General features: G+C 34.2%; 2 protein-coding genes across 2 annotated transcripts in view; one reads left to right on the top strand and one right to left on the bottom strand.

Moving 5' to 3' along the window:
- Positions 1 to 4,081, top strand: part of LOC140451486 (uncharacterized) — a 61,761-nt gene extending 57,680 nt beyond the window's left edge. Inside the window, exon 8 of the mRNA XM_072545313.1 lies at positions 3,823 to 4,081. Within this exon, the coding sequence (XP_072401414.1) occupies positions 3,823 to 3,975 (153 nt within the window). The 3' untranslated portion in view covers positions 3,976 to 4,081. The remainder of the gene's footprint in view (positions 1 to 3,822) is intronic.
- A 3,942-nt stretch (positions 4,082 to 8,023) lies between these two features.
- Positions 8,024 to 8,818, bottom strand: LOC140450031 (TLC domain-containing protein 5-like). Its single transcript, XM_072543452.1, has one exon. The coding sequence runs from the start codon at positions 8,740 to 8,742 to the stop codon at positions 8,029 to 8,031; it is 714 nt and encodes a 237-aa protein (XP_072399553.1). The 5' UTR covers positions 8,743 to 8,818; the 3' UTR covers positions 8,024 to 8,028.
- Positions 8,819 to 15,679: the final 6,861 nt, after the last annotated feature.

Below are 15,679 nucleotides of genomic sequence, written 5' to 3'. Positions count from 1 at the left end.
TGGGACATATATGTCCCATTAGTGTTGAATGTGGGATAAATAAATCCCATCAGTAAAGAAAAAAACTTGTATCCAAAATAAGAAAAAAGTACATTACACAAAAAGAACATTATGAATGTATATTTACAATAGCGTACATAACTAATCTCTATAAAAAACTTTTCTCCACCATTTCGCGAATTTTCGGTCCATATCATTTTGCTAACGTTTTGATCGGCGAGATCTACTCCTCCCATAAAATTATTTTAAAAAATAATTGCTTCTGGACAAGTGAAGTCAGCTTTTTCTCCATTTTTTAGCTTTCTGTTGATAATTTCAACAGTTGTACTGTAATAATTGGACAACAGAATCACTTCTTTTGTATCTTTCCATTTAAATTAAGAATAAAATTCCTTCGGATGAAACTAAAAACTCCATATCACCCCTTAATATTTTGTTATTTTCAAATTTGGCTACATTTACCCGATTGGCCATATACATAAGTTCCTAAACATGGAAAATTAAGGGTGTTTAAGTAGGTTGAACGAAGCCAAAAATCTATCAAAGCATAGACACACATCTGGTGACCGTATGGTGTTGGCTAGAGTTTCAACAACTCATTCTTGTAGAGTTCCAGTAGTTGGTGTAGATTCTTTTCCTGAGTAAATATTGAAATCGTATATATACCTGTGAAAGAATCACTTCTTTGCCATATTTTTATACCTCTTTTTACTGGCTTCATAGGAAGATACTGCTTTAGGACAGATCTTCCTTTGAACTTAGTCATTGATTCGTCGATGGACTGATGGGAACTCTCAGTTCTCGCCTTTATAACAGTTTGTTTCAAACAAGAAATTACTTCATCGATGTAGTATGTTTTTAATGTATTACGATTTCTTTTAGGATTATTATAGTAGGACTTAGATAGCAGGAATAAGCAGCGATTTCTTCAAATAGCTTTTTTTTATGAGGGAATTCGAAAGTGATTCGTTTTGTGACCAGTAGTGTGAGATAGATGGTACTTTAATGTAACACATAACCATAGTACAACCAATTACTGTCATCATTTAGAACATATCTGTTTTTCTTGTGTTTAATTTTATATTTATGATTTTTGGAGGTGTTGCTATTGTTTGGTATGTACAGGAAACAATATGCATAAAGAAACTACGCGGATATAATTTTAGAAAAAGATCAACAGGACGAGAACCTTGATTAATATTTAGTATTGTTATCCCATTTCTCTGGGTAGGAATTTCTTATTTCAGACAAAAGTTTGTATTTGGTATATTCCATTGTGCAGTCATGGTGACATGGTACCATGTCACCAAAGCTGTTCATTACCGTTCTTGAGTATGCATTTAAAAGACTAACATGGCAATAGAAAGGAATATCCATCGATGGAAAAAGATTAAACCATCTACGTTTTGCGGACGATATCGTGCTTCTGTCAGATAATCTGGGAGAGATCAAAGACATGCTCCAAGAACTGAATGACATACTACAGAAACTGGGCTGGAGATAAATTTCAAGAAAACCAAAATGATGACCAATAATAATTACTATTTAAATGGGAATAAGCCACAATTAAAGGATAAAATACGTTTATAAAAATAAAAGTTAAAATAAACGTATTTTAACCTTTAATTGTGGCTTATTCCCATTTAAATAGTAATTAATTTAAAATGCCACAAGAAAATAGCTTCAGAACAATATTAAGATGACCAATTTGGTTCCCAGCGAAGAGATACAGATCAATAACAACAAGGTAGAATTAATCGATAAATACACAAACTTGGGTCGTGAAATTAGAATAACCAGAGACAACCAAACCTGCGAGCTAAATGGACGAATCACGTTGGGATGGGCGGCATATGGAAGGATGAGAGACATTTTTAAAACAAATACCCCAATTCACCTGAAAAGGAAGGCATTTAACCAATGCATCTTACCAGTCTTGACCTACCGAGCAAAGACCCTAACTTTAATGAAAGCTACTGCCGAAAAACTGAGGGTAATACAAAGGCAAATGGAGAGATCAATGCTGGGCCTGACCTTGAAAGATCGCGTGAGAAATGAGGAGATACGCCGACGAACTGGTGTAGACGATATTATACTGCGAATTAATAAACAAAAGTGGAGGTGGGCTGGACATGTTGCTAGAATGGAAGACCGAAGATGGACGAAGAGATTATTGGAGTGGAGACCAAGAGCCGACAAGCGAAGTCGAGGCAGACCACCCACCCGATGGACCGACGACCTAAGGAAATAGAAACAAACTGGATTGCAGCAGCTAGAGATAGAGAGAACTGGAGACGTTTGGAGGAGGCCTATATCCAACAATGGATGTGAAAATGGGGCTGGATGATGATGATGATCGTGCAGTCAATTCATGCCTTTCAGACCCATCTTCAAATATTTACGCGTTATCAGAACTTTCTTCGTCGGAAGCAGTGATGTTTACATCCACACGGTCAGGAGTATTCTCAGGTACTTCATCAGAATCTGAGGCAGAACCGTCACCAGGTACATAATCAGACTCTGGAGCAGCATAAAGTTCTTCCTCGGATTCATTTTCAGAAATATTTGAGAGGTTTTCAATTTCTTCTTGAAGCTCTGTTTGTATTAGAAAACGTCTAGAACACTAGAGTCCCGTTTAGAAATTATGGTAAAATCGTTAAAAACAATATCAAAAATAAACAATATATATCACTAACCTGTGTTAATCTGCAACTAATGCAGAGGTCATCAGAACGAGCGCGCTGTCCTTAGTATACCCTACTGCAGAATATTGCGCTCCTGTCTGGCTAAACAGTCATCACACAAACGCCATAGATACCCAATTAAACCAAACAATGAGGCACATAACGGGAACTATAAAACCCACACCAACCCAATGGCTTCCAGCTTTATGCAACATCGCTCCACCAGCAACAAGACGACTAGCCGCACTCAACACACTAGTCCAAAAATGCCAACAAAACCCAGCACTACCAATACAGACATCGCTGAGCTAGACCAAAGAGAGTTAAGACTGAAATCCAGACATCCACCTACTAGAACTGCTACAAGATTGGCTGATTTCACTACTGAGGAGCACTGGATGGGCGAATGGAATCCAGACATCAGAAATGCTAATCTCATAGAAAACCCTACAATTAAACCAGACGCCTTTCTCTTCCTCGTCGTGAATGGTGCAATCTTAATAGAATACGAGTTGGACATGGAGTTTGTAACAAGTCTCTGAACCAGTGGAATATAAATGCCAGTCCGGGATGTGACAAATGCAGCGCTGTTGAACAAACAATTAACCACATCGCCTTCGAGTGCCAACCACCAAGTTCGCTGGCAGTCTTCAAGAAATCCACCAACTCACTTCCAAGGCAAGAGATTGGCTTCGAGGCTGTAACATTCGACTTTTATAATTTTTATTTTATGTGTTCTATGTTTGTGTTTTCTTATTTATTACTGTTATTGTCATTATTTTTTTAATGTAAAACCGCAATGTGTAAAGTTCATACGAATATATATATATATATATATATATATATATATATATATATATATATATATATATATATATATATATATATATATATATAATCGGCAACTAAATTATATATAATCGGTTAAGAAAACAGAGCAGCCTTTTTCTTTACTAAAATTGTATTATTTACAAGTTGTTGATGCACGTGTTTAGTTAACATTAAAGTTGAAATAACAGATGCCAGCAGATTTTTTAAAATCTGCTGGGATATACATGTCCCCACAGTAATGAAAGGGTTAAAGTATTTTTAAGCAGAGTTTAAAAATATATAGTAATATTCCTTTCGTTTATTTCAGAGGCATCCGTTAGATACACAGTACTTCGACACGAATTTTACAAAGGAAGCTGTGAAAATAACGCCAATAACAGAAGTACAAATTTTAGAGACCATCGACCAATCTCAGTTCCAAGGCTTCAGCTATACAAACCCCAATGCTACAGATAAATGAATAGTTAGATAGTATGTTAAATTTTTATTACAAATGGACTGTGAGATTTTATCATTTGGAACAACTGTTTTTTTTTTCAGAAGGATAAAATAAATAATAATAAGAATATTGTGTATTCGTTGTGAAACTAGGTAATACAAGTATATTCTCTTGTTTATTAGTAGGTTCACAAAAACGTGTTATAAGTCTGAAAGTGCTCGGTTTTTATTTTAAGTTGTTATGGAATTAAAATAAAATGTAGGAAGAAATTATTAGAGCTTTGATTCTATTTCTATTATATGGCATTAAAAATGCTTGGTATAAACGATAGGTACATTAAAATAATATTTTAAAAAATAAGATGACTTAGTGTATATGATTGCTTTTACTTTACTTGTAAATCCATAAAGTATAAAATATTCTCCACCAAATGCCGGAATCGTTGGATTTCATTGTCTCTAGGATCGAAATTGGTGGTTAAAGGCTGGTTATGGACCTAGGAGGTAATATGAAATGTCGACTCTTATATTGCAATAAAACTCTGAGAAATGTCCACCCGTTTCCCAACGAGAATGTTTGGGGTTCTGTAATCAGAACTCGGCTCTGCCAGTAAATCCTACTCTCACGTCCTCAGATATATGTCGCGTAATTACCGGGTATATGACGTACAATGGATGTGCGTTATATAGCAGCGGAGAAAGGGTGAAAGGTGAGTTTATGGCACCTTAAAACTGGAACATGTCGACTAAGGGAATAAACCCCAACCGAAAATCCTGATCCTCCAAGCTTGGAGGTTGGAGCTATAGATCAGTTCCTCATCATCTGGAAGAAACTCTTTTGATTAAAAATTCTGACGCCGAGCCACGAAATATGGATGGAAACTTACGACGACACCTGACAAAGAAAAGGACTTTGAAAATGGGCACTTGGAACACTCAAGGCATGACTCACAAGACAATGGAAATTTTGACTGAAATGACGAAGCAAAAAATAGATATCATATGCTCTCTGAAACCAAAAAGAAAGGCCAAGAAAATGAACAGATTAAAGACTACATTCATATATGGTCAAGAGTAGAGAAACACGTACACGCTAAATCAAAGGTCTCAATTCTTATAAAAAAGTCGTTAACAAATATATATAAAAGACAATGCATACATCTTTGAAAGAATTCTGACAGTAACTGTTACATTGTGCGTCATCGAAACAATAGTTGTTGAAATCTAGGCGCCAACAGACGATTCAAATCAACAAGATAAAGATTCCTTTTATGAAGAGTTATCAAACATCTGTGATAAAATAAAAAGTTATCAAGAAGTAATACTGTTAGGAGACCTAAATGGCAGAGTAGGTTCTCAAATAGACGATGACGTAGTGGGACGATACAAAGAAATAGTCAAAATGGTTGAGGGGACAGCTTAATTGAGTTCTGTCAACTTTTTGGTTTAAAAATAATGAATACCCAATTCCAACATAAAGATATTCATAAATACACTTGGGAATGACCTTCACTCCTACAGAAGTCGATCATAGACTATATAATAATAAGACAGAAATCAAAATTTAAGTGCCAAGACTGCAGAGTAAAAAGAGGATCTAACTGTGGGAGACATCACTACTTTCTTTTAGCTAATCTTTTGAGCCCCTTTAAACAATTCTACAAACAGAACACCGAAAGTGAGAGGAACAATACTACACAGTACAAAACGGAAGATATAAATTGCAGCTTTTATTCTAACCAAGTATTAAACATCTTTTTCAATCTAGATTAGAAAAGGAACTAAATGAGTTGGAAAGAAATATGGATGTAGAACAAGAATACAACAACCTCAAAACAATAATAAAAAAAATTGCTTATGGAGTATTAGGAACAGAGAACAACGACAAAAAACACCACGAATCACCATGGATGACAGAAAATGATACAAGAAAAAAAAACAAAATGTATAAAAAATGGCTAACAAATAAAACAAAGGAAAAACGGAGAAGTACGCAATCAAATAAAAGAAGCAAAAAACAATTTGTGGGAACAAAAATGTGTTCAAGTTGAAAATTTAATTGGTGGTTCTCAGACTACGAAAGCATGGAAAACTATCACTAATCTAAAGAAAAACACCCATAACTCCTTAAGCAACTTAATTCCTATAGAAAAGTGGGAAAATCATTTTGAAAATTTACTCCAAGAGACCAGATTGGAATATATGGGAGAGAAATACAGTATGGAGAGGCAAACAAATAATTAATTAATTAATTTAATTAATACCACTAACAACAAGATCCGTACTGCGTTAATTAAAATAAAAAACTGGCGATCTATAGGACCTGGCAATATAGCTGTAGAGTTACTTAAAGCAGAAGGTCCACTCCTAATAGAACGAATAACTTTTCTAATGAATCAATGCTGCCAACAAATTAAAGTACCATCTGAATGGAAAACCCCTCACCAAGTGTCCATCTTTAAAAAGGTTAATGGAAAAAATCCTAACTGCTACAGAGGATTAAGTGTCCTACCTACTTTCGGGAGATTGTTTGGAAAGATAATAAATGGAAAAATACAAGATGATGTAGGACATCTAATTAGCGAAGACCAAAGTCGATTTACGCCCGGTAGATCTTGCACTGATAACTTGTTTATACTCCAACGATTAATAGAAAAAAGAATAGCGGTTGGTACCGAAGTATATCTAGCCTTCATCGACCTAGAAAAGGTTTATGATACAGTTCCAAGACTTAAATTGTGGCGAGCTTTACAACAACTCGGCATTAGTCCATACCTTTTAGGAATAATCACAGAAGTATACTATACATAGACTATTTAATTTATATATTGAGGCAGCCCTTCAAAATTGGTGAAACCACTGCCAGGGAATGGGAATCCCCATAGGAAATGAGGTACTGTTCTCCCTGAACTTTGCGGATGACCAAGTCGTCATAGCTCAAGATTCTTATGATCTAGAATTTATGATAAAGCGTCTATATAGAGAATATTTAAAATGGGGGTTACAAATTAAAAATTACATTAAAATGGGGGTTTGAAGTGCTGATAGACGAGGACATTTAAATCAAACAAGTGGAAAAATTTAAATATTAATGTGCACTCATTGATAAGAACGGCTTGGGAGAAACCAAAAATAAACACATAAGTAATCAGGGATGCAAAATTGTAGGATGCCTGAACTCCTAATGGTGGTATCGCAACATTTCCAAAAGGAACAAAAAAAGAATAGGACAAATCATGGTTGAATCAGTTCTTTATTATGGCTCTGAAGTAAGGACAATTCATGCAGACCTGAAGAGAAGATTTTTGGCAGTTAAAATTGATTATTTGAGAAGAAGTGCTAGAACATCATGGTTGGAAAGAAAGACTAACGAATCTACAAGAAATAACATGAATGCTACAGAAACGGTCATTGACAGAATAGAAAGAAGAGGTTTAAAATGGTTTGGACACCTATTGAGAATGCCTGACGAACTTTTTCCCCAAAAACTTCACAGATATAAGCCCCCTGGAAGAAGAAAAAGGGGTAGACCTTGACGCTCATGGAATGAAGGAGTTAGAATAGCGATGGATTCGATTGGTTTGTAGGAAGAGCATGCCTTGGCCCTGGAGGATTGGCGGAGGATAACGGGAATACGGCGATGACCGTCTCCAAAATGTATTGTATTTACAAGTTGGATCCTATAATATATATATATATATATATATATATATATATATATATATATATATATAGATATATATATATATATATATATATATATATATATATATATATATATATATTGAGTGTAAGAAAAAAGAAGTACTTATGACTTTTTGAAGATTTTGAATATTGCGACACTTTTTTGATGATTTGCGCAACCATTATGGTAGAACTTTTCACAGTTTAAACATTTAACTACAGAGTTTACTGTGTTTTTTACAAAATCCACGTAGTATTGTTCCAGTTTGGTTACTTCGCGCCATGTAATAGCTTGTCTAGATCGATCTAAACAACCTGTTTTCTGTTCAATCAATTGCAGACTCATTATTAAAGTCATACTTCACAAAAATAAAAATAAGTTGTATTCTTATTACGTGTTATCTTTATTAGGATCCTTAAGTTTAACAAATATATATTGAAGCATGTTAACAAAAAACACCCATGACAAAATATACATTGATAATGACATAAATTTAAATTCCCAGTCATTTTGAGGATGCATCAATACGATCTTTAGTAAATAACCTCCTATCATAATCCTTATGATGAGAAACACCGAGAAAAACATTATTTCTATAGAAGTAAACAACGCAGAGGGGTACTTGCCTTCCGCGCTCAGAAACCACCGCATTTGTAAAAAGGGATTCGTTATTTCCAATATTCCTAAAGAGCAGCTGGCTTGAGCTCCAGAAGTACCTTTGAAAAGCACTCTAACCAGAGAAAACGCGCTGTAGAAGTGATGTGCAATAAATACCCTCTCATCTTGTGTGTGCTCCAGCATCCATATCAAATCGTGGATGAAGTATCCGGCGCTGAAGGCTAAGAGAACGGATTGTGTGTAGGTGGTGCGCCAGTAGGGATGATAGAATGGATTGTCGACGAGAAAGCACTGGTTTATGCCAACAAACGCAGTTATGAATCCATGGATGAAACTTATAACTCTGCAAGCGTATTCCGGCGATTTATCTGGTATTATTTTTCTCACAATTATATATAAAATCCGACATAGTACCGCAAAGAATGCTACAGCTACGGGTGTTTCAAAATCTAGATATCCATCTTTAAATAGTATCCTTTCCAACATTAGAATAATTATTCACTTGAATTTGGTGGTTACATTTGATTTTGAACATTGAAAACTTGTCATAACGTCAATTTATGACAACATGGTGAAAATTTTTCAACATATTCCATAGATGGCACTGTAAAAATAAAATTATAGCTTTTCAGCTCAACAAATGGTAAAATTCGAAAAAGTGAAAAAGATCCCGAAGGAAACTATTTTTTACGTATGTTTGTGTTTCCGGTGAAATAGTGAGATATGTAGCAATGTCATTTGAATGTCTTAATACATAAATTTTGTATATTATTATATATTGTTTTGTATATTGTAACAAATCGTTTTTTTTTTTATGGAGATTCATAAGAAACCAACGGAAAGAAATGGCGGAAGTGAAGGAATACAATAACATATCACCAAACGAATGGGACAGATAGCTGACGAAATTGTTTGAAGTAAAGAAAAATAATAATCAACACAATAATGTACCTGAATTAAGACACGAAATAGAAATCAGTTTTCAGGAAGCAGAGATAGCCATAAATTCACTCAAAAATAGAAAGTCACCTGGACCAAACGGAATACCCAACGAACTTCTAAAACACGGGGGAGAAAGTATAACTTATACAAAAATTAATATTGCACTGCAAGCTACCAGACGCATGGAGAAACAGCATAATGATACCAATGTTCAAAAAAGGAGATAAAGAAGACTCCAACAATTATAAAGGTATAAATCTACTAAAAACCGCACTTCAGCTTCCCACAAAAGTCCTAACCAACAAAATCAATAAACTAACAACTTTATCAGATGAACTACAAGGATTATCAGATGATGACCTGTCCAGATTCTGTCACCTCGAAGAAGAAACAGCAGAGCACATTTTATGTCAGTGTGACAGTCTGGCAAATGTGAGGTTCTTTGCATTAGGAGAAGAAAATCCACCGGCAAATAATTACATGGAAGGTACGGTCTCGAAGCTACTAGACTTTATAAAAAGGTTCAGGCTAGAGAATGTTATCTAGGACTAGAGGACCACAATAGATCTGAAAAGGTCGCAGTGGAATAGGCCGAAAGGCCACTTTTCTTATTCTAATCTAATCACAAGGATTTAGATCCGAAATATCCTTCGTAGACGCCGTATTTGTACTAGGACAAATCACAGAAAAGGCCATCGAGTACAATAAACTAGCATATCTATGTTTTATAGACCTGACAAAGGCTTTCGATCGCATCCAAGTCGAAATCGTCTTACACCTACTGATTAAAAGAAACATACCAATCAATATTATACAAACCATCGAAAACATCTACTTCCATAATCGAAAACAGGCAAAGATAAGTGGAAAACTAACAGTGTATACCAGTACAAAGCGGAGTCAGACAGGGTAACTCGTGAAACCCACTTCTCTTTTATATAAAAATGGACGAAATAATACAAGCAGTACGTGAAGGTCAGGGTTACAGAATACAAAGAAATCCAAATATTATATGTTATGCAGACGACGCCGCATTAATCGCCGCGACCGAAGACAGCTTTAAAGATTAACTCACATCTTCAATACAACAGCCAAAAAATACAATATGACAATATCAGTAGAAAAAAACCAAATGTATGACAACATCTAAATACCCACTACGATGTCAAATCAAAATTGATGGAAAAATAATAAAGCAGGAAGCAAGTTTTAGATATCTGGAAATCGGTATAACTAGTTACGGAGATATTGAAGAAGTATAAAAAAAAAGCTTAAAAGCAAGTAAAGCGGCGAGATCTCTTAATGACACAATTTGGAAGAACAAACACCTAAGACAAGACACAAAAACAAGAATCTATAAAGCAGCAATTAGACCTATATTAACATACACGGCGGAGACAAAACCTGACACATTTTTTATCACACCTTTTATCCGCTGTTCATGCCTAAACCTGTATGGTCCATTGAAAAGTTAGATTAAGTTTACATTTCGCCCTGTATCTCATAAATTAGCAACCCTGCAGAAAATGTTATAAGACATTGTTTATAGCAAAGTAAATTTTCTAGATTTTTTTCTATTATTTTTTATCATAAAATTGAAAATAAAAAAGTTATTAACAAAAATAATTAAATTTTTTGAACAAATTTTGGGCCTTATAACTTTTTTCTGCTCATTTTACCAGAAAAAAAGTAGAGCAATATTATAAAGTGTTTACAACGAATAATTATCACTACAAATGTGTTTAATTTTATTCATTTCTCTGGGTTTTACAGTACTCCGAAGTTGACCAGGTACTTGAATACTCGTAAGAATACGATAAAAACGAACCATTAGGCTTAGTTTTTTATTATATATTTTTTTATTCATATAATTTATTATTTTGTTAACATTCCTATGATATTATTAATTTACTATCGACATTTTTACCGACCACCTATGAGATAGAGTCTGGAGGCAGGTTCGTGCCCCTATTAGGACTAATTTACTAACAATTTCCAAGCGAGATAATATTGAGCATAATTATATATTTAAAAAGTTGTGTTCCAGCTATTGGTTTTTCATTTTCTTTTATGGTCCACGCCTACGGTTCAGGTTCTAATTCAGTATCGAAGGTGAATGTTTGCGAAAGAACGTAAGTTAGATTTGGCGTCATTGTAGGTGATTCATTCCACAGTTTCCCTCACATAAAATAAATTTCAGAAGTTTGTGGGGTGCTGAAGTTTTGAAAGTTTTGATTGGTATCCAAATCTTTCATACTTTTTTCAGTCTCAATCTTCAGGATCGCAGTGTTTTCTACTGATAAACTCTAACATGTGATTTTTCAGACTCACCAAAAGAGGTTTTTCTGATCCTCAAGGCAACCTGGAAGCATTCAACGATAAAAGGAGAAGAGGAAAGGCTGCTTTAATAACATCATCTTCTTATAAGTCTGACAAAAAAAGTTTTAAATCTCCAGTCGTAAAAAAGTTAAAACTATATTCTCAGTCTTAGTTACCAACGGATGAACAATCAGCTACATTACAACTAGTAGCAGGCCTTCATCTGCGTTCTCATCTCTCCACACCGGTAGCGCAAATTCATGGACACACGGAAGTAATCTGAGCACAACTCCTTCTCCTGCACCTCTTGTAACTGCATACACCCACGGCGAAAATGAGTATACTTCCAGCACACCTTTATCTGCGCCTAGCAACCCTCATGTCAAAAATCGGTGGCCAAACCACACTAGCACCACCTATTCCCGTGAGCCCAACAATAATTTCAGTGGAAATCAATGGTCAAATGCATGGCCTCTCTCTAACGAAGAAACGCAACAGACCTTCCACTTAATTACTTAAGATTACTAGATTACTTAAGATTAATTAGCTAGACCAAGTTTGTAAATTATACATATTTGCAGCAATAAAAGTAATTATTATTTGTTTACCTTAGAGTTATTAACAGCCTTTCTTCAACACTCACACTTTTTCGGAAATTTGTATCTTTCTTTTGGACGTAAGGTCTGAGTTTTTCAACCAGCTCGAAAAACAGTTCTTTTGACATTCGGTAAAATAATTTAAGCAACAAACATTCTATTTTTTTGATTTCTTGCAATAAAAGGATGCACCCACCATTTCCTTTTTCCAAACTTTTTCCAATTTTTTCTATTTCGTAAGTACCAGTACATCGCAATCACATCATCGTCTTCACTCGATGACATTGTTCACTGAATTGAATGTAGTAGAAATGTTACGAACAATGTCCGAAATTGGACAATCCTAGCATTGTACAAGAAATCTTCTCCACTTCTAGCATTGTACCCCTTTACTGTACAATCTCCGAAATATATATAATCGGCGGACTTTGTATAAAAGAATTGCTGTACAATGTTCGAATTTCAATAAGTAGCCATGCGTCAAAGTTTAAGATAATATATCAGATATCGATTCATATCGATTTTTACGATTATTCCCCATTTGTTATTAACGACAAACAAGCATCAACTGAGATTATAAATCCATAATTAACCAGCGTTTTTGACTTTTGGATTCGTAGAATTAAATTATTTTAAATTATCATACATCTCTCTTGAAAATCTAAGATGTTTTACAAACATCTTCCCTATATTATAGTGATGTATCTATCTCTTGAAGCTTTGAAATGTTTCACTAACAATATCTCTATTGTAGAACAATTATTTCTTCTTCGATTCGATTTTTCAATTTTTGATTTGGTGTGTCGCTTGTCAATAATAATCGATTCGAACCGATGAGCGTTTCGACAACTATTTTGATTATTTCGGACATTGTATATTTTGGGGGTACAATGCTAGAAGTGGACAAAAATTTGTGTACAATGTTAGGATTGTCCATTTCGGGCTTCGCTCGTAACAGAGATATGAGGGTCCTAGTAACAAAGTCGGCAATCTCCATCATTTTGACTTTTGAGTAAAACGCAAAACAATTATACGGCTGTATTTTAGGTGATATCGAAACAAATATAGTCTAATATATAAGACAATGGCAAATGACAGCAAATGGTGAAGAAGTTATTAACTAAATTATTAACAGTTTTTTTTTAAATTGAAAAAAATGATGGAGAATGCCGGTTTTGATACTAAGAGGTGTATATTGCCGGTTTTGATACTAAAATTCGGCAAGAACATAATAAAAGTAACATAATAAGTATTTATGTTACCTTGGAGAGTTTTACAGGTAATTTTATTTATGATAGCTCATAAAAATAAAACAGCTTTGTTTTCAGAATAATGTAATTTAAGAAACAAAATATTATATAAATATTATACTAAAATAGAAGGAAGTTCTTCAAAGAACTCACAAGTTGCTTCCTCCATTTTTTCAGTATCTGGAACTGTATCAGCACTTCCTTCCTGAACTGCTAGCTGCTCTAGTTGATTATTATTAAAGATAATATCTTCAAAAAATTTGAGTTCTTCCATTGTTCTCCAAGTATTTCCAAAGTGCTTGGTGAGAAGTTTATCAACATCTTTAAGCTTAAGTGAATTTACTTTTTGCAGACCACTTTCTATAATAACGGGGTCAATCATATAGATCGTACAACCTTTCTTTAAAACACTTTTAAATGTTTGCAAATCAGTTCTGTAATTAATTTCTCCTCTAATGGTAATATTTCCAGTTTTGCATTTTCTTAGGAAAAAGCGCTTTGTATTTTTAAAAGAAAAATGCCATGTACCAGTGGGTCTAAAAACACTTGAGATTGTTTCTTTCAAATTAAACACTTTGCAATTTTGCCCTAAGTGAGTAAGTGTAGCTATTTTTGAAAACAATTCCAAATACGTTTTTGGGTGCGATATAACTTCCAGTTTTTTAATATCTTTCTCAATATTACCAAAGACCCTATCAGCTGGCAAGAAAGAATGGCCTACCACCGGAAAAATTAGCTCGATGTTTTGTACATGTGTTGGTGCTCTTGATGAAAGCCATTTGCAACACATTCCAATTAGCGTAGTGTTCTTATTTTGGCCACTGCAGCCATCTACCATTAGTCTAATGGTGGTTACTTCAGACTGAAAGTCAATTTTGTTAAGCCTGTCAAAAACGGCGGAAGAAATTTCGTTGGAACCTTTTCCAAACTCGTCCTCTGTCCAATAATACGAAAATACATTTTTTTCAGTAAGCTTTGATTGAGAGGTTCCCTGGACTATGGCAAAATTATATAAATACAGTTGCCTAGAGTAGTAGGCACTTTGGTCGGGGACCTTAGGAAGTACAAGGTTTTTTTGACAATCAAAAGATAGTGTTATCAAATCATCTCGTGACTCTTTAAGCAACTCAAAAAATGCATTAGCCCTTAGCTTATGAATTTTTCTTTCAACAATCAATTTTTTCTTCTCTTCTTCATCCATAGATCTTTTAATTTTTTCTGCAAAGTCAATGCATAGGGAACACATATCCGTACGGGGAGTAGTAAAGCTAAGGTTGTACTTAGTATTAAAAATCATTCTAAAGTATGATGGTTTTACTCTCTCCTCTGGAGAACACTGATTAATATACATTTGGAACATCTTTTGTATTGACAAATCAGAAGAAAGGTAGCGCATACGTGTGGCAGAACGACAATAATGCGATTCAATACTTTTAAAAGTATTAATAAATTTTTGAACTGATTCTTGTTTTCCTTTAAAATTTGAAGTTTTTCTGTCACCGCCTCTTTTTTCCTTTGGTGCTTCTCCTGTTTTTAAAAATGATTTCATAATGTAGGTGAGGCGATGTTTCGTAATATTTAGTATGTTTAAAAAAACTTTCTGGCACACTGGAATATTTTGCTTTATTACACTATTCCGTACAAAGCATTTCACAGACGTTGTTTTTGCTTCATGTCTAGAGTTTTTTGGACGGTGACGTTTAGGTAGTTAAACTGTACAAAATTTTAGAATAAAGGAATCTTGACTAAGCTTGTCCTTAACTGCGTAAAACGCATCATGAAAACACTTGATATCTCTCATTGTTAGAGAAGAACATTGATAGGCCTTCGTTTTGTGGCCGCAAGTAGGGAATTGTGGTAACTGTGATGAAGAGTACCTGAAAAGATAACATATTTCAAAAAACTAATTATAATACTGACCTTATAAAATTAACAGTAGCTTGAACAAATCATTTGTTTTTTTATTAGTTTTTTATAATATGTAAAATAGTTTTAATAATAAAATAAATCAAAAAATTATATGAATAAAATCTGAATACGGATGACATGTGCTCTTAAACCTAACCTTTCGAGTAAAAACTACAACTAAATTTTAAAGAACGTACCTCATTTTTTTCCGCACATTTTGCTGCCATGTGGACGGATTGCGAATTCGTTTGCGAGCTTTGTTGTTTTCAACAGGAGTTGTAATAGTTTCCATTTTAAAAAAGTAACAAAATAAAAAACAAACAGCTTGGCACCTTGGTTAAAAAGAAACTACGAGAAATTATAACGACAGCGACTCCAGACGACTCCTAGTGGTATATCACATGGTCA

This window comes from Diabrotica undecimpunctata, chromosome 9, assembly GCF_040954645.1.
Source record: "Diabrotica undecimpunctata isolate CICGRU chromosome 9, icDiaUnde3, whole genome shotgun sequence".
In the NCBI taxonomy this organism is placed as follows: Eukaryota; Metazoa; Arthropoda; class Insecta; order Coleoptera; family Chrysomelidae; genus Diabrotica; species Diabrotica undecimpunctata.
The sequence above is the reverse complement of the archived record's forward strand: the minus strand, read 5'-3'. Positions and strand labels throughout refer to the sequence as shown.